This window comes from Anser brachyrhynchus (assembly GCF_964034855.1).
Source record: "Anser brachyrhynchus genome assembly, chromosome: 5".
Lineage (NCBI taxonomy): Eukaryota > Metazoa > Chordata > Aves > Anseriformes > Anatidae > Anser > Anser brachyrhynchus.
This window is the reverse complement of record NC_137699.1, coordinates 2,476,986-2,501,486: the sequence shown is the minus strand read 5'-3', so window position 1 is coordinate 2,501,486 and position 24,501 is coordinate 2,476,986. Positions and strand designations below refer to the sequence as shown.

The window sequence follows — 24,501 nt, the reverse complement described above, 5'->3', positions numbered from 1 at the left end:
CCGAAAGCAATACCTTATGCAGTGAAGCAATTCCAGGTGACTTCACTGGGTCAAGCATTTGCCTGCGCTGTGAAGGTCCTCTACAAACATTCCCGTTTTTAACCTTTCTGAGGCTGAACTTCGTTTTTCATGTTTGTCTCAGTATACTTTGCTAACCCATCTAAAAATTTAAGGAAAGAGTCAGCAAGCAGAGAGGAATTTAAAAGCTGCACTTAACTTTTTACAATGCAGAGGAACAACAGAATGATAAAAGGTAGCTAGTTATGTTCACATGGGCAGTGAAGGCAACCTGTGGGGCTGATGCTTCCAGGGCAGCGTCCAGAGAACAGCACCACAACAGTGCTGTGCTCAGCCAGGGATTACAGTGAAGTTGTAAGCAGAATCCCAGCCTCTGCAACAGAAAGATATGGCCTCTACAGAGCTACTGCTCTCTCATATCTATGAGCAACTTTTGATTCTCCTTCCTCAGATCTTGAATATATAGATATAGAACAAGTCCTGTGGCCCCTGTCACAGATATTTTCGTTTAGTGGTCAGGAAGGTTGACTATCCCTTTACTAAGGAGTTGGCATGTTTGGATTCTCACACCTTTACAAAGCCACTGCCAATTTAAAATGGTCTAAAGGACCTTGTATTGTGTCCTTGTCTCAGCAGGTCACCAGTAACCCAGAACCAGGCTATTAGCTTTTGTCACTATACACCTGCTGTAAAAATCAGATTACTGCAATGAGGTTTTGTCTCTCTTCCTCTAACATTAAACTGGCTATCCTCCAATTGCTTCATTTTCACTCTGCTGTACTTACGCCAAACTTTAGTCTCTTTGGTGTTTCCACCATATTTCCCATCTCTGATGGTACCTACAGATGAATACAAATCAGCTTTTCCATTTCCGTACCAAAATGAGAAGGATATGATATTCTCAAGGTATGAGACAGAAGCAATTTATTAATTTAGAACATTTTTATTTTTATTATTTTTTTTTTTATTTTGGAGACCAAACATTTGTCTTTGGACAGCTGAAACATTCAGATCCTCTTCCAGATAGGTCCAACATTACCACAGAGGTATCATTACAACTTCAATTTTGATGTACTAACAGATACATTAATTTCTTTATAACAAACTGTTCATAATTATGAAACACAAATCATGCCCCATGTCTCTCCTCAAAACAGGCCTCAAAAATAGCGGTTTATGGAAGGAGATCATTTAATAAAGCCTATCTCACTAAGGCATCCTTCGGCAATTACAAAAAGAAAACAAACAAAAGTATTCTCCTAAGAAATCTTCTGTTAAGATAGAAGTAACTTCTCTCAAATAGTGTAGCTAGGGACAGTAAGATGGGCTTTTAAGAATCTCTAAGGAAGACAAGGAAACCAGAAATATTTTGAGTCAGAATCCTACTTGTTATTAATTCCTGGCTGTGCCTATGCCTTCCCATTCTATAGAGTATTGTATATATATGGTGCTGAAACAGAAAGAACACCCTATTTTTACTCATTGCTATCAAGTCTGGTAATCATTCTGCTGAATCAGGGGGTTACTGTTCAACTCTGCATTTCATAGTAGACTGGCTTACATAGTCATTTTCAAACCGGGGCAGGAACCACGAATGATTAGTGCCAAGGCAGCCATTATCCAGGAATGATAGTTCTTTTGAGCTTGCAAGCCCGTTTCAGTTATTTCTCAGGATTTGTGGAAGATTTTTCAACAGTTAAACTAAAAAGTCAAAATAATGGTACATTTCTGTATTCCGTGTGTCTGTTTTTTGTCAGTATATTTGCACACATTTAATTTCCCAGGACATACTGATTTGGAGAGACAGCAGACACTTGAGAAGGCTGAACTGAAACACAAACTGATCAACATATTAAAGCAGCAGAAACTGCAGATAAGCCAAATTCGTACTGAAGCAATGAGCTGAGAGAGAAATAAAAAGACAAAGATGCTAAAATTGCAGTGATATAACCAATTTATTTGATATATTTTGTGTTATTTTCATTTAACCTCTTTAATTATTTTTTTGCAAAAGCACCTATACTTCTTGGGTAATGGGGCAGAAGAGGGGAAAACCGAGCCTCCTGGGTAGAAATGGCAGGCTTGTTGAAGGATCCCTCTATAAACATGTACTTGTACAGGAAACACACGAAGCTGCTAAACTGTCCTCTTAGGAAGACACAGCACTCCCAAAGCAGGTGATCAAGGGTACTTCTGCTACAGCTTTTCAGTATTAGTTGCAATATTACTGCCAGTGTAGCTCTTTACTGGGCTTCCACACTGTCGTGATCTGATCTGCCCTGCTATGATGTTTTTGATTTTAAAAAAGCAATTTCTAAATCAGAAACGTGATGAAGAAAGAAGGACGTGCCATCAGTCTCCACGGCCTATTTGAACTTCGTACTAGTCTGAACAACACTCACTTGCCAGTAGGATTCAAAGAGAGTATGGAGGCTGCTTTATTTTTAAATTTGCTTGGGAATATACTTCTCAGCTGCTACACAGGAAATGGCCCATCCATTAAAATTACTTTCTTGAGACCAGATCTGAGGTATTTCATGAAGTCTAACGTTAATTATGTGAGATCAGGAAAGTATCTGTGTTTCTTTGAGATCCCACAGATGGGCAAATGAAGGACAAACAAAGTAAGTGCTGCAAAAGACAAACATAAACATGCCTGCAAACACAATTGTTCACTCTGCCTTGAATTACAAAACAGCATTTTTCACATGGCTAGAGTCTTAGGTCATAACAAGTGTCAGTGGAGAAGAATTCAGAGAGGCAAAGATGCAATATGCTAGCAATACGTCTGGTAGGACCTGGCTTTGGAAGTAACTTTTCTCAGAGAAAAGGCTTTAATAATAAGCAAGTGTATCAGATTTCTGCAAACACACTGTTAAGGTCGGCAGAGCAGCTGGCAGCAAGGGGAGTTCTGTGACCTGCTCCTGAACCCTTCAAACTCATTTCCTGTCAAACATCAGACCCAAGAGGACAAGCAAAAAGCTGTTAAGCTCTTTTCTAGAAGAGTCTGAGATTAGAATTCCAGTAATGGCTCAAATTCCTTTCCAGTTGTCCTGAACTGGCCACTTCCAGCACTGAGGATTGCTATGCTGTATGGCAGCGCTGTCCTCCTCTGGGGGAAGGAGGAGAGAGCGGGGGTGGAAGGGAGGAGTGAGGCCATGGAAAATGGGATCCAGCTTTTCAGACAGCAAACAGGAGAGTCAGATGTGCTATTCATGTAAATAAATTAGAGCTACTTCCGGTGGATCACAACAGTCGGGGAGAATTGCTTAGCTTGTCCATGAGAGCAAAGGTAAGCCCGGACGCAACTTGCCTCTGCAGTCCCCTCTGCACATCAGAAGGGCCAAACAGAGGCTGGTCCCCTCGGAAAGACAGCGGGCAGGAGCTGGTGCATGCAGCCATAGCCAGCTACCCTTTCCCAGCAAGACAGAAGAAAAAAGGAAGCGTCACCCTGCTCATTTCAGATCCTCAGGAAAAGAGCTGCTTGTTTTCACATCAGCAACTGTGAAAGCTCTTAGAGAGGGCAGATCAGAACGGATGTTAGGAGCTGGGCATTTTTCTAAAGAGAAGCACCCAACAGCTGATATTTCTTCCAGTATATGAAACATATAACTGCATGAATTTTGTGGAAACAACTCATAAGATTTCAGGTAATAACACTTCAGATTTTCCCTAGCTTCTGCCCCAAACTGGATGCACCAGTTCAGAACACTTAAAAATAAATAAATAAAAAGCCTAGCAAGAGATCTGTTTGCTTCTTCACAGAGGCCTTCCAGTTTTCCTGCACCAGCCAGAGAGTCTAAGTTCACAAGGAATTACAGCATCGGACCAAAGTTCTCAAATCCCTCTTTGGTTTATTTGGCAAGATCATTCTTGAGCCAGAAGATTAAATTGTGTAACATATCTATAGACAGAAAGGTATAGTACAATGCCAGAAGATGTCTTTCATTTCATTTTAAGAAATCACAACTATTTCCCGCCCCCCCCCTTCTTCCCAATTTCAGTTCTGCCATCATGAACCTTCCTGTTAGCACCACAGAAACTACCATCTACGACAAGAAAAAGAAAATTCTGATGAAATTTTGTTTTTCTGCCTTTCAAAGTTAAGAGGCACTAGGGATCTGAAAACAAATTTGATAACCATTAATTTATTGTATCTTAGTAGCTATCTCAAATTTCATCTTTGTTTCTGATTATATTGTTATAAGCATAACAATATATCTAAATATATAGTAGACTTTGTATTAAGATGTAAATCTAATAATAAAGAAAAATGTTAAGGAAAACATGAGAAGTAAACTTGCAGCAATTAATCAAAACATTTGCTTTCAATGTGGATGAAAACGCGAATAAATCATCATGGACAGATGCTTGCAATTTTGTTTTTGTTTCTCTTTATTATTCTCTTATTGCCCAGAGGCTTATACTCATCTCTGGAAATAAGCCAACTTCCAACAAAAAAGCACTTCTGCAGCAGGTGTATAAACTGAACAAATTCTACCATCAACAAAAAGTTAATATTTGGAAGGATTTTTGGATTTTGGGTCTGTTTCCTCTAGCCAGTTCATTAATATGAAGTTTAACTGCCTTCCTTCTCTAACCCAGAAACTGCAAACAAACTCTCCCCTTTCCCCCCAAATCACACAGCTCCTAATCACTGGTTTGTGTCCCAGAGACTCCACCGCCGCACACAAATCACAATGGCCACCACGTGATCCTTCATGTCAAAAAAGCTGAAGAATGCTTCAGTGGGATTAGATGCATTTTCCAGATTTACTGCTGGAAATCCTTGGAAGCTTAAAAACGAACAAACTAACATTTTAGTTCAATTTAGTGACTCTTCAAACTGGCCAGTACAGCTGCTGGCTGAGCAATGACTGACTTGCAGCCAGCACATAAAAATGCAGGGTTAAACAAAGAACAAATAAATAAGGAAAATGCCACCCTCGGAGTACAAGGCTTGGGCTTCTCTAGACAAACCATGGTATAACAAAAAGATCAGCTTCCTCATCAAGGGCACAGTCTGATTGTGCTTTCTGCTCACTGTGACTTGGGCCTGTTACTGCAGAAAGGCTGCGAGGCATGTGCCAGAACATTCTTGGGTGTGAAAAGATATATGGAAAAACAAGATTGCTTTGCCCCATAAACTTCCTTTCCTGGAAGTAAATGGTCAGTTTCATGATTCAAGATGATTCGTGACATACATATTAATGCAGTCTGATAAACTATTATGATCATTAACAGTGAACTTCAAGAAGCTCTAATTGGACATCTCTCCCTCATCACAGCATTTATCACAGGGCTTACAACTTGTGCCTTTTCTTTACAAACATTTGGGTCTGAACTTGAACTTCACAGTTCCTTCCCCTCGAATCCCTGGATGCGTTCAGGAGAATTCCTGAAATTTGAAAAAGTTTGGATCCAACTGATGCACATTTCTAACTTTCTCTACAGTGAACTTGAACGGAATCAGGGTATACACAATTGCAATCTCTCTTAAACAGAGAAAATATTTATAAGTAGAAGTTTTCATCTATCAAGCTAGTTTGCAGAAATGTAAAGGACAGAGATTTATAATTAAATACTTTGAATATACCAAGAACTATGCTCTCAAGATACTAATCAAATTGTATCAAGAGGCCCAGGACTCAAAACAAAAACAAGTTTTTCTTTCACCTATATAAATCATTTTGTAGTAACCAAATCAAAAACTACTCTGACAATGCCAGGTCTTGCTGACCTCAGTTCAGAACAGCAGTAAATATATGTCCAGCATAATTAAGTTCCATCTGAGTTAACAAGCGAAAAACATACTCGCTGCTGCTTTCAACAAGAACATTTGCATTTCTATCTATTCTCACAACTGTGGCTCCGTGGAAAGCTAAATACAATTCCGAATTCATTATCAAGCTATAAATAAAAACAGAGCAGAAGAATGTGCACTTCCCTCTGCTGATATGGTCACGGTATTTTTGTTCGATAACCTACCTAATGATATCTGAGGTTTACCCTTGAGAAAAGATACTAGAATAACACTAAAAGTAAGCTCTGTACTAGAGCTGCATTTCAGGTTGCAGTACTGGATGTTTTTGAAAATCACCACATGGTTAGAAATCACTCATGACTTTCTGAAAGGAAATTTGCAGACAGTTAATCCAAGTTCCTGTCCTAAAAAATAAAGGGCATTTCTGCATTTTATATAAGAAAATGTACATTTCATAAATTATACAGCAGAGTCCAGCATTCCCCTAGTTAGGAAACAGGACAGTAGCAACATACAGTTATGCTGTTGAAACCTGTAGACTATCAGTCCCCGTGCACCCCCAACACATACACCGCCTTTTGTAGAATAAAATGCTTCAGTCTATCGATAGACTTTCATTAGAGCTCTCCCAGAAGATCTATCACTTTCTAGTATTAAGGAAACCTTCAGCCATACAACATATCTATGCTACAGAATGAGTATCACTATCTCCTCTCCACGAATAAGTGGAAAAATAGAGCTCTTAAGCTACCTATTGTTTCCCTCAGGATGCCTCCATGCTTCTCAATGTTGCTCGAGATTCTCATGTTCTAATTCACAAGAAGATTGAGCACACATGATTTTAAAAGGTTCATCTTGAAAATGCCCTGCCACATGAGGTAAGCTTCTTTGGAAACTATCACATACGCTGTGTAAAGCTGGTACCTAATTAGAAGAGCAGTCTTTCTCAGGCTTACAGCACCTATACAAGTAAGCCCCATACAAATATTGCAGGTGAGAACAGGAGCACAAATGGCTCAGGAGATCAGGATAGAACTGTACACTAATCAAAAGCAAAACTGCCTGAAGACTTCATACAGCTTCCCCTCTGATGCCTACTTAGTCCTGTACCAATGTGTTTAATTTGACAACTTTTTCTTCACTTCTTCGTAGCCTTCAAAGTCAGTGACACTTGATGAGGAATATCCAGGCATGTTAGGTTTGAGGGCAAGCACTGGAGTATTATGCAGGAAAAAACTCCTTCACTTCCCAGATGACTCTGGAATAATTTTCTAGAATAAGGATAGTTTTAAAGAAAGATGGTACATCTTAAGGTTTTGCTTGTTCTCCCCTCCTACCATAGGAAAGATCCATACAAAACCAAATAAAAATAAAACCAATGTCTGGGTAACTGAACCGCGAAGGGTGCCTCACTGTCAAAAGTAGAAAGGAAGTGAAGTATGGCTATTCTACTGTCCTTTCTGCTTCTGGGCAGGGTAGGTGTCAGTTGCTCAGAGAACACAGAGGAAGCTGGGCTGCTGGTAGAAGCTGTGAACTACGACCATCTCAGCCACAAACACTACGGGAATCAGTCTGGGTAATCACTGAAGAAAGTTTCATCTACTCACATATCCCAGCAAGCAACATTGTTCACTAAATAAGGTTACTGATAAAGGCAAAAAGAGGACGAAGTCATTGGCTTTTACAACATTTTAACCATTTTCACATTGAAGAATTCATAATAATAGTTCCTGAACAAATTGAAAACAAGAAACAGAATTAGGTGCAGATGGTTTGCTCCCAAGTAAACCACATTGTGAAAGATTTCACAAGGCACTGCTGAAGAATAAATATCCATATCCAATATAACAATATATTTAATCTTTGGATATGGGGGATGGAGTAAGTTCTTAAGGGAGAAAAATCATCTAGACAAGATTAGATCAGCATAATTTGTAAGAGTAGAACTAAACTCAATTTATTACCAAAAGCTAATGAAACATGATCTCAGGTATGTCCCAAACCACGTGAATGTGGCAAAGTTCTCTGAAATCAAACTATGTTCTTGTTCTTGCTCCCTCCATCCCTATCCCCTGCCCCAAATCTGACGTATATTCTAAAATGGCATTGACATTTTGGAATCCAATCTTACAGCTACTTTAAAATCTGGCATAAAAACAAATAGCTGTCATCTGGGAAGATATGTGGGAGACTTAAGCAAGTTAAATAGGAATTATTTTGAGTCCTCATAAGAACTATTTTTATTTATTTATTTTTTTTTAAGAATTATGAAGTGAGAAATTATGATTACTTGTTTTTATCAAAGAGCATGCAGTGCAGATCATTTGCTAGTATGAAAGTTATATTGAGATTGAATATTTTGCTGAAGTTTCTGGAGGACATTCTAAAAATGTCAGAAGTCTAACACTAACACTGTATTACTTAATTATGCTTTTAAGGGTTTTTTTTTTTTTTTTAAATCATAAGGCTTACTTGATGCCTTTGAATTTGTGTCTTTGGAAAAACGAAGGAAACACCAAAAACACCAGTATTTCTTCTAATGCAAATGTAACAATTTCCCAACTTTTTTTTTTTTTTTTTTTTTTTTTTTTTTAAGTTTTCAGCACATGAGAAAGTATGTGATCTTTTTCTGGGGACAGGGAGGAAGAGAAAGATGATCTCACAGATGTTAATGACAGAATCACAGAATCGTCTAGGTTGGAAGAGACCTCCAAGATCACCTAGTCCAACCTCTGACCTAACACTAACAAGACCTCCACTAAACCATATCCCTAAGCTCTACATCTAAACGTCTTTTAAAGACCTCCAGGCATGGTGACTCAACCACTTCCCTGGGCAGCCTACTCCAATGCCTAACAACCCTTTCAGTAAAGAAGTTCTTCCTAACATCCAACCTAAACCTCCCCTGGCACAACTTTAGCCCATTCCCCCTCGTCCTGTCACCAGGCATGTGGGAGAACAGACCAACCCCCACCTTGCTACAGCCTCCTTTAAGGTACCTGTAGAGTGCAATAAGGTCACCCCTGAGCCTCCTCTTCTCCAGGCTGAACAATCCCAGCTCCCTCAGCCGCCCCTCGTCAGACTTGTTCTCCAGACCCCTCACCAGCTTCGTTGCCCTTCTCTGGACTCTCTCGAGCACCTCGATGTCCTCCTTGTAGGGAGGGGCCCAAAACTGAACACAGTACTCGAGGTGCGGCCTCACCAGAGCCGAGTACAGGGGGACAATCACGTCCCTAGCCCTGCTGGCCACACTGTTTGTTATGCAAGCCAAGATGCTGTTGGCCTTCTTGGCCACCTGGGCACACTGCTGGCTCATACTCAGCCGACTATCAACCAATACTCCCAGGTCCTTCTCTGCCAGGCAGCTTTCCAACCACTCTTCTCCCAGCCTGTAGCGCTGCTTGGGATTATTGTGAAGCTCAGTGTTTTAACACACTTATAGAACCAATTCAGGCATTAGCTAGTAGAGCTCATATACACCAGGAAGATCCTTTTTGCTCTGTATGTCAGCAAAGGGGGGCACAGGTAGGGAAAAACAAACAAACAAAACAAACCTAAAAAAAACAAGTTGTTTATACCTGGTGCATTCTTGCTGCTGTATCATCCTTCATAGCAATTACAGCAACCGACATAACTCTAGGTCTTAGAGAATTTATAATGAACAAGGCTTTTTACCCTGTGTAAGAACGAGCTGCTTTGTGCACAAAAATTGCCAAATTCTTTCCAATGAACAGAGCCTCATATCCTTCAGAAGCAATGGTTTTAACTTTATTAAAGCCAGAGTTAAAGTGACGAACTGCTACTGTTACTACAGTCTAAATAATGGCTACTCAAAAGGAAAAAATGTAAAATAAATAAATGCTTCCGACACGCAAAGCACAGCTGCCAAAGACAGAAGCATTTTTGTGGTGTCCTTACATAGCAATTTTATGTCTGTGACACATTGTAAGGATAGACTAGAAGACTTAAGCAGGACTCTAGGACTGATCAATACAAATCCAAGCCCAATACAAAGCAGTGTGTGAATCTAAACCATATGAAAAGTCTCCATCTAAAGGGTCTGAGACAGAGAGATATTGGCAAAACTGAGTTTTAAAGTATTACGTATCTTACTCCCACAGTAAAAATGTTGCTGGCAAGCCACGCTGACAACCAAGCTAGAACAGGACGTATGTCGCATTACATAGACTGTCAAACTTACATAAACACTAACTAGCTTTTAGAAATATTTGGAATACTAAATTTCTTCACCATAAAATGGTCTAAGTTACATCACATGGCTTCACTAGAGTTTGACTTGAACCAGAATACTGGATCTTAAATTCTCTATGCTTTTAAAGAATTTATTGGATTCAAACCGTTTAGCTAGTCTGTAACTACCAGATGGATCCATCAAGTTCAGCCCTGCACTGGATCCTGGACATGAGGATGTTTCTGAGTTGCATTACGTATCCAGGTGGATACCTCACAGCATGGGACTTCAGGAGAGCAAACATACACCTGCTTAAGTTTATCTCCTTTTTCTATGAAAAGAGCTGTCCATCTTAAAATGTTTAGTATTACTGACAGCAATATTAACAGGCTACGGCCAGATTTGTAGAAGGATGGTAGTTCAGAAGAAAAAGCTATTAGAATTACTGCTTTATAGCAGAAGCGCTCTCAGAAACATGTGCTTTCACTACTATATCAGCATACTACACTGGGAACAAAACAGAAGGTAGAAAAGGGCTTTCTAACCTGGTGGAAGAAAGCATAGTAACCACTAGAAGTTAGAAGCAAGGCAAGTCTGAATTTAGGAAAACAGCATGCACCCTCTTATTCCTCTACACCCAAGGAAAGTTGTCATGGTCACAAAAAGACTGAGGTGGGAAGGCAGATCATGAAGGTTCGAGATTGTGAAGTCCAACTCCCGCTCCTCAAAGGGGCAGTTGGTGATCATACTGGGTGGTGAATTTGATATACCTCATTACATTAAACATCGATCTGACATCTTTTAGGAATATGTTTTACTTATAAATAGTTCTAGAGAAAACTGTGAAAAAAAAAACCTGTAGGCTGCATTGTAAGTTATGCATCTATTCGACTTTACAAGTCTATTTTGAGCTATGTCTTTTTAAATAACGGCTTAATATAGTAAACATAACCCACCTAAGCAAGATCTCAGGGTCACTCCTTTGGCTGTGTACTGAAGACTGCAGAAGGTTTCAACATAAAAGCTTTGTACATATTTTACAGATAACCAGAACACAATGCATATGATATACAAACCAGTTTCTATAGTTGCTGCGTTACTGCAGAGCTACATCAAACTGGCTGAATCTGCAGGAAAATAATTCCTGCGTGATATATTCATCTTGATTATTACTTGCAACAAACACTATCTCATCATTTCTGTTGTGAAATCATAAATCCATACAATTACAAGCAATTTATGTTGTCACTTGCAAACCCAACCGAAGTTTTTCCTTCATCCCGTTGTTATTAAAATGTATTATTTTTGTTCCTTTTCCAAAACACAGTATTTTTTAAATTATGATGGTAGATCCAGAGAGGACATGATTCCAAAGTATGCTACTAAAAGGAAAGCAACTTTAATAATAATAGCAAGTATTGCTTTCTTTTTTACCAAAGCTCAAATTCAATTTAACAGATACAATAACCTTCCTGAAGCATGAGATCTCTGCTTAGTTGAACTTGGGGTGAGCTTTGCCAAAGTGTTAAGCAGACCATGATTTCACCCCAAAAATAAGAGGTCAGGAACAAGAGAAAAAAAAAGCAAACTAAAAATAGACCTTTTCCTGGTCCCATAGATAGGACATCTGTTCAGTTGCACATTTTCCTGGATTTTGCTACCTATGACAACAAAGTAACAGACCTGTCAAACAGCGTGCCAGGAAAATGGAGAACTCCAAATACTTTCACTGTTGACAATACTATTCAGAAAGCTAAGTATAAGCCAAACTAAGTACTGTAATATCTAGTATATGCTGTTTATGTTCATGTAATCACTGAGAAATGCTCTGGTTGACTACAATATTGCCCATGAGAAAAGCAAAGAATCCCTCCTGAGAGACAGCTACATCCAGAAGTATTGCTGTAATGCAAAGAAAGATCCTTCTTGTTTAAGATGGTAGGCTTACCTGAAGCTATTGCTACAATCCTTAAAATACAGTAGCTGATGGATCTTTAAAAAGGGGTTTAAGATGATGCACTTATCCCACTGCACAGAGGAAGAGGGCTAACTGCAGGTTTCATCTTACTGCTCGTCTCCCAGAACAGCCAGCTGTTAAGGGGTATGTATGTATACGGAAGTCACCTACACAATTCACCTGCAACCTATAGGGAATTTCTTTAGTTGGTCATATACTAAGTCATGTCATACTTTCTACTATTTACTTTCTTAGCTATTGTCTCAGTCGGTACATCATACATGTCAGTGACACATGTAATGCATGAAATGCAAAGCATGCAAGTATACTACTCCCAGGACCAACACAGAGAGGAACATCCTATCCCTTCCTCTGAGCACAAGAGATTCCTTGTTCACAGTAGTAACAATTAAAAGAAAAAATGTTTTCCAAGAAGGCAGAAGCATGAACATTTTCAGAGAAGACATGGCTAACAACAGGAAAAAGGTGAATACCTATCAATGCTTGCTAATACGCTGTACTGCAAAATGAATCAGTAATCTTTGGTTGGGAGGTGGAAACATTTGCATCTGCGAACAGTCACTCTGACTTCACTGCACCTTCCTGCAGCAATTATTTACACATGCTTTTTAAGCAAATTACAACATCAAAATATTCTGTCACATTAACACAATGTGCAAACTTTCTTTTATCCTGCATAATTTCAACACATTCAGCGTATGTGCAGATTTGGTATTTCATTTTTGACATAGTTGACATAATTAGATTCAGAGGTATTTCTGATCTATACAGAATGCTTTGGGGAGCTGGGACGGGTTACAGAAAAATTCTATTTTAATGTGAAAATCAGATGCTGAAAGTGACCTAGCGGTACTTATTTTCTCCCATTTGTGTGATTTTTATTTGTTTATTCTGCAGTGCTTCTTTTGCACAGAGGTACAAATGTAAGCAAAACCTGTAATGATGTAGTTAACAACAGCTGCAGCCACTTTTTGGCTTGCTTCTATTTCTATAGCATAGATCAGTTTTTGCTAGGACTTTGCAAAGCTCTAGTTATTATCACTTAAAGGAAAGTAAAACTATTTTGAATTTACCTCGGAGTTGACACAGACGCAGCCTAAGCAGGATGCAGAATCCACACGTATCTTTAATAACTCTGCATAAAATGTACTGGTAGTGGTGCAACATGTCTTTTAAACGCCACCTACCAAGCTACACAGCTAGTCTTAGAACAGCTATTTGAATAGTAGGTAGAAACTTCCTTTCTCAGGGCTGAGTTCATTACCTGGATCATGGCATTTGAGTCTCACATCATGTACTGTTTCGTTAAAACTCTCTACAAAGCAAGCTGGAGGTGACATGCCGAACAGCACATATGCACGCACACACACAAAAAAATCACTGGAGAGTTCCTTCCGTTCAGGTAGTAGGTCCTTTGACACAAAAAACATCTCAGAATATCTTCCCAACATGGCTTGCAGACAAATTATCCGGAATAGAACATAACCTCAAGCAAACTAACACCATGTTCCTGAAATACTACATTAACAGATCGCTACATGCCAAACTATTACTGTTCAAAAGCCCTTCCTGTTTTAGCAGTTTCTAGAGAACAGTACTTCTAGGAATTACATCATCATCATATCAAAACTTCCAACACTGCCCTCCAAAGTATGGCCCCAGCTCAACTTCGGAAACCCCCATGGTTAAAACGACATTTAGAGAATGGGGTTACATGCTACACACACCAGCTCCTACCTGCTTTTCAGTCAAGGTTCAGAGGAGTTCTGCTGCATGTGAGGCAGACTCACCCAGCAACATACCAAGGCCTGCTCCTTTCAGGGTCTATCACCTTTCTGATGCCGAGGCAGGAACAAATCCAGAGTCACAGACATGGCCACCACTGCTGTCCCTTCTTTGTCTAGAGCAACCCTGCCCCAGCTACTGGCACAGGTGCCACTCATCAGGGTGCTGCCCCAGCTGGACTGTACATGAGGCACACCTGGGCTGGGCACGGGCCCACTTGTTTCTGAGAAAGCTTCAGAACAAGTAGGGGTAAACCCCACTGGGCATGAGAAGCGTGTTTCAGAATGCATTAGGTGGGTTTCTCTTTCACCGTGTTTGTTCAGTTCAAGGCTTCTAACAATCTTTGTGGAGGCTAGCAGTCCCCCTGCACTGCTGCCAAGCGCAACCAGTCCCTGCCCTCAGCTGGCCAGAGCCATTTACAGCTGCAGACACTTTCATGTTGGTTAACCATTTCTAACACTTACGCAGTTGTATTGCATTGCATATTAACAGTTGTTCTGGGCCACCATCTGAGGGCAACTCCTCTGGTGCACAAGCTGCCATTTCATCCATTCAGAATGTATTTCTGGCAAGGGTTTTAATAATCTGTTGTCCTCATGACAATCCTCTTTTCCCTTGCAGAGAAACAAAGTATTAATTCAAGTAACATCTACTAAAATGTTAAAATTAACATAAATCACATGTTTTTCCATCACTGTTTGTCCTCCAGTCTTTTCCTTCAAAAGAAAGGTTTTCCATGCTCCTGCAGCACAATTCAAACCAGCAAATCAAACCTAGATAAAAATACTGCAATTTCTGTCTATACTGGGCTTGAGATTTTTAATCTTTCACTCTTCTAATTTCTCTGCTAGCCTGTGCAAAAGCAAGCAACATGAGAGCCTTTTCTAAATTTTCTATGTAAAAAACAATTTTCCATTTTCTCCTTTTTCCGAGCTGCTGTCCTGCCAGCTCTAAATCACCTTGCTCCTCTGTCCCTCTCCTCATTTAACACTGCTTGGTGTAACAAGGCAAGAGCTAACAGTTTTAGGATCTACTTTATGCATTTTTTATTATGCTGTGTTATATTTATATATTCCCTCTCACAAAGGCCTACAATTTTTATTTAGAAATTCAGAATTCCAAATTTAAGAAAAAAATTATACTACGTTGACCTTTTTTTTCTTCAATCCATCAGCGATTAATTCAGATGTTGGCAAATACGAGTGTTTGTTTCCTGAAGACATCACATCTTTCTTTGCAGCTGCTATCCAAGTTTATTCTCCAAAAAGGACTACAGGTTTTTCTCTCTTCTCCCATTCTCTTTGAGCCTTGCAAACCAGAGTTTGATAATGGTCATTTCTGATTTTGCAAGAAATGCTGCATGGTGTTTTGTCATCTTTTTCAAGGGCTGTAGACTATTTTTCTTCTTACAAAGTCTAGTGCATTAACACTGTGCTTGTGTCTTTAAAAGAAACAGCTTTTAATGCAACAAAAGCTCTGGTTGCTTTGACTACATATTAGCAGACTACTGAAAATCAAGTGGTTATATTACCTACCAAGTTTGTTTAAGAGGAGTAAATATAATAGTTCTAAGTAGCATTACTTTCCTCCAGTATTTATGAACACTGATAAGTAACATTTGGGCCCACTTTTACTGGCGTATCACTTCCCGGTTTTGCTTCTTTGCTATGCACATAAAATGGAAGAGGCATGTTGGCTGCACGGTTTCTGGTTTGGAAAACATTCAGTATATGCACCAAAGATTTAATTTTAGGTGTGCTATGCATATTTCAAATAAACCACTATGAATTCTCTCATTGTTACAGGAAACAGTATTAATTATATAATAGCTCAAAATAATATTTACAACAATTACCTTACAGCAACGGGCTAACAATTTTTGGTAAGCCCACTAGCCGATTTCACATTCTGTGCTGTCCCCAACAGTTCATGCTCAGCTACACTGATGAAACGGCAAGAAAACTTGTAACCAGATTGTTTTGGGTTACACAACAGACAAAGCAATTAATTAAGCATTAAACCAATGGCATCCATATTCTACTTATTTTATCCTGTAATAATACAAAAAAATGTATAATTAATTATTCCACATTTGAGAACATCCACCTAACACAGAACTATGTTTGTTACATCATGGAAAGAATGGCCCAAATTTGGGACTTGAAGTAGAGACTTGACAGTGCATCCTTTGCATCCATCTCCAGCAGCTGATAATAATTTGGCTGAGACTGCTTCTGATAAACAAAGCTGTGATGTTCTACTGGAAATACACTTACAGCAGTATTAGCAATGGTATTTTCAATGACTGGGGTTCAGCTCACTTGCTGCTGGCTTCATGTTAACCTCTTTCCTCAGTGCTGTTCATCTAGTTCCAAAGAGTGATAATCATATGTCAAATGCTGAGAGTGTCTGAAATCCAGGCTCAGATCCCAGTTTTAAGAAGTGGCTCCTTATCCCTTATGTCAGACCAAACTCAATCACCAACACTGTTCCCCCACGCTCCAAAATTCCAAAATATAGGTATAACAACTTGAATTAGCCCCTAGTTTCAGAGCACTTTGAAAAATAAAGACTTTTTCCCTTTTGTCTTTAATAACATTATAGTACCTGGAAACACTCTAGACGCCTCTAGGGAACAAGTTAACACCAATCTCTGCTTCTCAAAAATTTATCATCTAAATTTAGATATGATCAGACAAGTAAAGGTCAGAGATATCAACCAGGGAGTGAGACAAGCATAAAGGGAGATTTTGGTGAACAGATAATGCAACTGCTCAGATTAAGGTAAAGGAGGCTGGAAGATTTCATTTACTACAATTTGGAGATGCAGGTTTATGGGACTCAGTTCCACAGCCTGCTTACCTGCATTTCTTCCCATCTCCAGGTATGAGCTTTCTTACACTCTCCTCTGTCACCTCCCTTTTTCTTTCTCTCATCATCTGTCCAACAGACAAACCAGCAGTAAGCTGCTTATTACATGTGCTATTTCAATCTCTGTTTTACATTGGCATCCGCTCCTTGCTGTGTTTGGCACTAAATACCAGCCAGGGCTTGCTTTGCCCCTGTGCGTCTACATTTTGATTTCTATAGCCTTCATAATCTCTTTTCATCCAGACTTGGTGAGAAGAGAATATACACAAAGGTTAACCTAAAATCTAACTTCTACTACAGACCAGTCATAGCAGTCACACATTTACTTGTAATTTCAAGCGTCACTGAAGGCCTTACCACACCTTCATGTGACTCAGAGTGATAATGAAAATTAATAGAAAACAATGGACTGGAATCCTAAAATAAACTGAACGATACTTGTCTGCTTTGGTTGCACATACTTATTTTTCCAAACAGTTACCAAGTTCTCTTGAGATACCATCAAACAAGGAATGCTATCCTTATTGAAAGTACTACATTAATTTAATGTGAAACAAAAAAAAAATGCATGTTTCACTGTGAAATTGTGATGTCTGAGAGGTCTTCACCTCTCTGGTCTAAGACAAGAAAAAGTGGAGAATTTGCACAGAACTGTGTTTTCAGGAAATATTTGAAAAATCATAATGTAACATGCAGTTTACCTAGGACAGGAAAGAAATATTTTTAAACTGATGCCTTTCTGACTACAGCTAAAACATCTGTGGTACTCCACAGTAAGTTGCTAAGTTATACGTGACCTTATGGACGGCAGCACTTGGTTTTGATGGCAAAAATGGAAAATCTGCTAACATGACATAAGTCTGTGAGATGTATTCTTTGAATGAGAAAAACATTCAGTATCATAGGGAATAGCTATGTTTGTTTTTTATTCCGAGGCTGAGAAATTTGTCATGAATATCAGTATTTGATCAGATGTGTGATTTTAACAACTGAAATAATAAATGATAAAAAAGTGTTTTCTATATAGAGATTTGTGTCAGTACAGCGACAAAGACTTAGGAGAGTAATTCTGCAAGAAAAAGAGGATACAAATCTTAGATATTTTATGTTTAAAAACAATTGTCTGTTTTTGCTGCAGTGTCTGCTGTAGCAACACAGTGATACTTCTAGAGATTGTAGTATGACCTTTAACCTGTCTTGACACTGTTAAAATATATAAAATACATAATAGTGGTCAATGACATGATTTTACATACCATAACTAACTCCTCAATTTGTTCCTGGCTCTGGTTCATTATCACTTGATGGGATATTTTCCAGGTTTTCAGGCATTGCTGCACAGTCATACCAGAGAAGGAGACTGACTGCAAACTTTCCTTTGAGTCAGGAGCCTGAAGTGGAAGAAGCCAAGATAATTTTGACTTTTTTTTTGCTAGAATACAGTTCTAAAGAAGAATGAAATAATTTATTTTGAACAAAGTAAGGAAAGCAGAAAAGACTTTTGAACTTAATTTCATTTAATTTAAAAGCAGTTACAAAGACTACGAAGCTACAAAGACTAATCCAGGGTACACTAGCAGCGAGATGGATATTCTAAATAAAAACCTTAAAAAACCTGAAAACACAAAAGGGGTATCATAAAGAATAACATCTTACAGGCATATCAGTAAAACAGGCTGTCCAACTTCATCCGTATTCAATGATAATCGTGTTGCGAACCCTCCAACGTTTTACTTCAAAATTCCAGTCCTAAATCATTTGCATACATAAAATACTACAAAGATTTGAATGCTTTATACTAAATAAGTATTTTTGATACAAAAAATAAGTTAGTATAAGCATTTCCTTCAGTTAAAATGTTTGCAAGTGATAATCTGAGCACAGCAGAAATAAAAACCCAAGTTTTAACCATTGCAGTGGCACAAAAACATGCCAACATAAAAAGAAGACAAACCTATAAATATTTAAACATGAGAGTGATTTTATTTGTACTATCACCTACTATATTGAACTTAATTCATATACTTATCCACAAATTTATGAGTTATCATTTTGAACTTACTAGAGATATTGAATGTGAATATCATTTTGAACTCACTAGCACTACTAGCATTTCCTGCTCATGTATGTGCAAAATTTGAAGAGAATCTTGGATTAGATGGTGCGAACTGAAACTGGACACAGTGCAGTTTCACTCTGGATGTTGATAACAAGCAGTATTTTATAGAAGCAGAGAACAATCAGATCAGACCAGCATGAAAAAAATCAATAAACGGGACAGTATTTTAGCTAGGTGTGACTAGTGATCTGGAATTTTAATTCAGCTGCCAACAGCACATCTCCTGGTTTGTAGGGTCTGCACAGAGATCAAGGTATAAACAACAACAACATCAAAATGTTAGCCTACTTTTCAGCTTTTACCTTCTGTTCCGACTTTAGATTTTGAGAACTTTCTAGAAGTAGCAAATGGAGTCCACATATGAAACCAAGTATCTTGGTTTAAGAAAGACTTCATCTTCTCAGGGATGACTCAGGTGAGCATTATGCCACTCTCGACACATTAAATGCTGTGTTTATTTTATAGTTTTCTGCTAAACCAGAAATGACATCAGTGTTCAGTCCCTTCAACTTTGCACAGGCAGTCTTGGTTTCTGCCACATGTGATGAAGGAGAAACTTCCCTAACTATCAGTGCTAAGAAAGGAATCTTTCTAACCCTTCTAACAGTATCTGAGTTTTAATTACTGGAGTGTGATTGTGGATAAAGATGGTAGGCATAGTCCATTACACTTAACTGATTTGCTCTTACAGACAATCTCAAAGGATAGAGGACTAAAAATAAAGAACTGAAGAGTCCCTCTGGGTGAAAAGTCCTATCAGCTTAAACCAAAAAGGTTTACTGCAGAATAACAATAGGTAAAATCAGTCTTCAGAGGCTTTGTACTATGCAAAAAAACTCACAAAAACAATTCTTATCAGCATTCTTCATATTACTAATCCATCCCTTTAAGAGTCTAGCTGGAAGAGTAAGCAAAGACAGGAAACGACAGCGAATTTGGAGCATCCCTATTTGACAGTCAATTAAGAAAAAGTCGCTGCATGTGAAAAAAGAAAGAAAAATTTTCTAAATGAGAATGTGGATGCTAATACTGCCCTTGGCTTGCACAGTAGCCTAAATCTGGCAAGGAACTGATATAACGCAGACAAAAAATCAGAAAATAGGTGCAACAGTGATACTTAGCATGAACTTCAGCATAAATGGGGAACTGGTGGATTCATTTTAGTTTTCTGACTCCCCAAAGCAACCACAGGATAATCATGAACAGACAAAGTATTTGGATGATCACAAATATGAAAAATGAGAAATGTGGTGCAGCCACTTAGGCATACTCCAAGAATATTACAGGATGAAAAAGCAAAATTACAGTATTTGGACAAGATCACAACATTTCTGTTATGTCTGCAGTTCACAAAGTATCAGATACAAATAATGTGTGTGGGATGTGATACAAATTTTTGAACATTTGTTCCTGGGTCTGCTAGCTGTTTGTATGTTTTTACATAACCTGTGACCCACACATGTGGCACGCTACGTATTATTTAGTATACTAATTCTAAAGTTCCATAAAAAGTAAAGACTAAAATAGAAAATACTTATGTGTAAGGAGAAACTGTTAATATAGTATGTCTGTAACAACTCTTCAAAACTTAAACTCAGTTCATCCCATCACCTACAAAATGCACTCACAACACAGAAAGGCAAGAAATCTTCTTCCCTTATGTAAAGCCCCTGATAATATACTGTCTTTTCTATGGTAGGAATCTTATGATATACAGTATGGAAATAGTGATACGACACAACAGAGGAAGCACATGTTTACCTCATCCCCAACTCCTGGATGGATTTTTCCTAGAATTTTTTCACAGAATATGAAGATGGATCCCCTTCCACATACAATTTTTACCAAGCAAATTCTCTACTCCGATTTATCTACTTCTGTTGCCACATCTCAAACAGGCTGACAAACCGTGTAGCTTATGCTACTCTGACTTCTCTGTATTTTCTCTAAGTCTCTGTTTGAATCTTTAGTTTGCATAGAAGAGACAATCAGGGACACTACCAACTCCGTTTTCACACCAAGAGCCTATGTCTACCATTCCTTTGTATATTCCTTACATAAACAACACAAATGTCATATATCTTGTTTCAGCTTTTATTTGGATATTTTTAAGTTAAGTTGCTCAAGTCCATTTTCCATCAATACAGACACTAAAAATTGAGATCAACATTTAAGGCAACATTAGCTTTCATTCCAAGCTCAATATGAAAACCTTATCATCTAAGCACCACAGCATCTAAGAATTGTCACAGGTCCCCTACCTCCATCACACATTCCCTTTCCATTGTAACTCTGCTATCTCACACTACACTCAGGAATTCAATTTAGACGCACATTCTCACGAAAGATCTTGTCATTTCTTATATTTCTTATGAACTAGATCACGTGCATAAGATGAGATAAATGAGCAAGATACGTTTAAGGGAGAAAGAATGTGGCTGTTCTATGTTGTGATACCATATAGGATTTTTTTGTTTTTTGTTATATTTAACATAATTATTCAACAACTTAGTATGAACATTATGTATTTAGCCTTTTTAGTAAAGGCCATACATTGAGACTTGTTAGAATGGTAACTTTGCTTTAAACTCTGATTTCTTCAGTGTTACTGTTAAGAAGTATTTGAGTTAAGGATGCTCACATGCAACTTTTATGTAAGGGTGTATACACGGACACAAAAGACCACACTATTCTTAATACAGAGTAAGTAAGGACTTGTCTTGTGTCTGTGGAAATATTTCAACATGTGGGTCTTGCTTATTTCATTTTTACAGTAAAGGAAGGGTTTTACTAAAGAAGTGTATTTATTACAAGATGGTTAGCATACATATATCACATAACATACAAGAGTTAAAATGAACTAGTTACAAAATAAGAGGTGGTATGTAAATTTTTATATAACCTAAGAGCGGGATCAGTATTTTACAAAGTACATATAAAAGTACTTCATATACAAAGTAACATACAAATGTGCAAACACCATTGTCACAGGTGGAAATTTGTCAATTGAAAAACGCTAGAAAAATCCTTCATTTTCTTGTTTTGAAATTGCAAATGCATTAAAAACAGCTGCATTTCCTATTGTGTATGTGAAGTGAGAAATTTATATTAATTTCTGACAAAATACATTAGTTATAAAAAAACCAACAATTTAATAACTGAAAAATCTTATTACGTATAGTCAGTTTGGTTAGGCTGACATTAAATTATAAGCAGAATGTCTGGAAAAATGAGAAAATACTGAATCATATATACAAACCTTTTGTAATATTAGTGTGCTATTCAACATATTAACATTTCAAAATAAAAACAATGGCTTAATTACCTAAAGATTCTACTCTATATCATCACTATTTGTAGACTGTAAAATTTCTAATAATTTGGGGTTATTAAAAACATTTCTCCAAGATTTTAAGCTGAACAAACACAATTTTATCAAATGTAAAAATCTATAAAGTCTTACAATTTATGTGCAAAAAATGTTTTAAAAGTATCAAATCACAACACGTCAAACCCGATTATGTACATATTTAATATCTGTAAATGTTGTTAACTAGCTAGTATTGTTCTGCTATAAATAACTTACCTCTGTCATTCAAAATGTGAGTATTTTAAAGATTTCAGTGCAAGTGCTCGCTTCACTGTTTAGTGCATCATCATGTTTGTTATTTTTTTATTTTACAGTGAGCAGAACAGCGTACAAATTAACATATACAACTCACACTTAAGAGATCTTCTACTGAATTCCTAGTTTGTTGTTTTCTGTTTCTCCTGGACAGTCAGCCAGTTTCCTCTCATTTATTCCATCATAATAGCAAACAGAATCTAAAAAAGAAAGTGCTATGATCTTCAAATAATCCCTAGAACCTGAAATACCATAACAACATTGCTGAAGCACTCTGTAGAGCACAAGATTAGAGACTGGCCTGCATGCTGAGAAGACACTTGAAAATCTGTTATCAGGCAATTTCACTTTTTGGTCTTAAAAAAATATCAACTGTCTAAACATTGGCAATCTGATATATATGTCACTGGACTTATAAGCTTTGTTTGATTATTTATTTTTAGGAATTGTAGACGTTCCCTCATTAATGACTAGCTTGGAAGTAAGAACTTTCTGTTTAAATATATAAATAAGGTGAAAACAGACTTTCTGCTGGAGGGAAACTTTCTGCAATCTACTTTGGACAGGTTTCCTATCAGAGTAACTCTGAAATGAGAAAACTGGGATTAGAAAATGCAAATATGGCTCACTTTTATAGCTAGGAATTGTACTGAAGAAAGTGGAAATTAAGGATACATGGATTATTATTTTTCAAAGTCCTCCCTGCAGAGAGAGAAAAAAAAAAAAGGAGCAATAACAGCGGTTATCATTACTGAACAGAATAGGAACTTCAGCATATTAAGAATGTTTGTGGCTGAAATGTAAGAAAGGCTCGTTGTCCGTCAACAACATTTCAGAACATATCTTCTTACAAAAAGAGGTGCTTTAACCATGTCTTGATTATGGAATGTTATACGTTTCTAAGCATCTGAAATGCAGCTCTGGATCCTATCCATCCATTGTTGAGCACTCTGTGCATCCTGGGCACAAAAATTATACACACGTTTGTTTGTCTTCAACTGCAAAGGAAAAATGAGAACACAAAAAGTCAAAATGCAAAACAGAAAAAGAAACTTGCAAATTTTACTTTAAACTGTAATAACCTCAAAAATGGGTCTGAATGTACCACTTTTTAATTTTCTGCTATTGAGAATGAGGGCCAGTTAGCTGTGTAAAAACTTTTTGTTGTGAGTTGGCATGACAGCTCCCTCCTAGCTCACACCTTCCAGCAGAAATGAAAGTAGTAAGTTAAACACACCAAGAAGAGTTTCAGATAAAGATCAAGACTAGTTATACTTACATCAAAAAATGCTTTTTCACTTGCATGTTTCGGGGCTCCAATAGTTGGAGAAGCAGGAATCACTGTTTCTACTTCTGCAAGGTCTATGTGTCCTTTACAACTTGTATCTTCACCAGAGTCATAGTATCGTAACTAGACGACATGAGAAATAAAAATAAATCCAAATATGCTATTAAATGGACCTTTTACTTTTTCTTCACTTTTCCTGGATACAGCTTGAGGGCTTGGGGGTGAGAATGGGAGGGAAAACATTATTAAGACCTGAAGACATCAGACATTGGGAATTTCTAAGATAAAACCATAGGTCTGGTATATACAAACCGGTAGGACTGGCAATACCCCTTAACTGGTCAGTCCTGTATTTGACTTCTCTGGGTAATGGCAACATCGCCATCATCCACTCCTGTGCAGAACTGAACTGAGGGAGGAGCATTTTGTCATGAGAATTTTGGAGCAGAAAAGCTTCAAATAGTCAAGCATTGCTTCTGGGCAGAGGATGCATGAAGGATGACAGCAGGACTTAGTCTTTAGGAGTCTGCATTCCTTATCAGTTTTTCTAACAGGAACCATCTCTTCCCTGTTCATTACAATGAAGCTAACGCAAGACCGTTACTCCACCAAAGAGTTAACAAAACACATATTCTCTGTATTTCAAGAATTTAAAGTGATCAGCAAAAATTTAAGTATGATTTTAGATAATTATAAACTACATAGAAAACTCACATTTTCCTATACTGCACTTAGTGGTTGAATGAAGCTTGCTTTTTTTTTTTTTTTCTTTCCCTTTCAAAGATACTTTGATATGAATGTTAACCACTCCATAAACTGAGCTTTGATATGCAAATAGTTTCAGATGATAAAATCTGGTAT

At 37.8% G+C, this 24,501-nt stretch overlaps 2 protein-coding genes across 24 annotated transcripts in view; both read right to left on the bottom strand.

Annotated features, from left to right (window-relative positions):
• Window positions 1-20,632, bottom strand: part of LOC308195587 (uncharacterized protein) — a 63,345-nt gene extending 42,713 nt beyond the window's left edge. For 3 of the 16 annotated variants that reach the window (XR_013951635.1, XM_080593330.1, XM_080593329.1), the window contains exon 1: window positions 13,690-14,192. The gene's annotated coding sequence lies outside the window, so the exon portion shown is untranslated. The other 13 variants (XR_013951627.1, XR_013951628.1, XR_013951630.1 and 10 more) reach the window with 9 other exon arrangements.
• A 175-nt stretch (window positions 20,633-20,807) lies between these two features.
• SBF2 (SET binding factor 2) overlaps window positions 20,808-24,501 on the bottom strand; it is a 255,910-nt gene continuing 252,216 nt past the window's right edge. For all 8 annotated transcript variants that reach the window (XM_080593227.1, XM_080593222.1, XM_080593223.1 and 5 more), the window contains 2 exons: window positions 23,632-23,763; window positions 20,808-23,350 (listed from right to left, as the gene is read on the bottom strand). In XM_080593227.1, coding sequence (XP_080449353.1) covers window positions 23,252-23,350; window positions 23,632-23,763 — 231 coding nt within the window. In that variant the 3' untranslated portion in view covers window positions 20,808-23,251. The remainder of the gene's footprint in view (window positions 23,351-23,631; window positions 23,764-24,501) is intronic.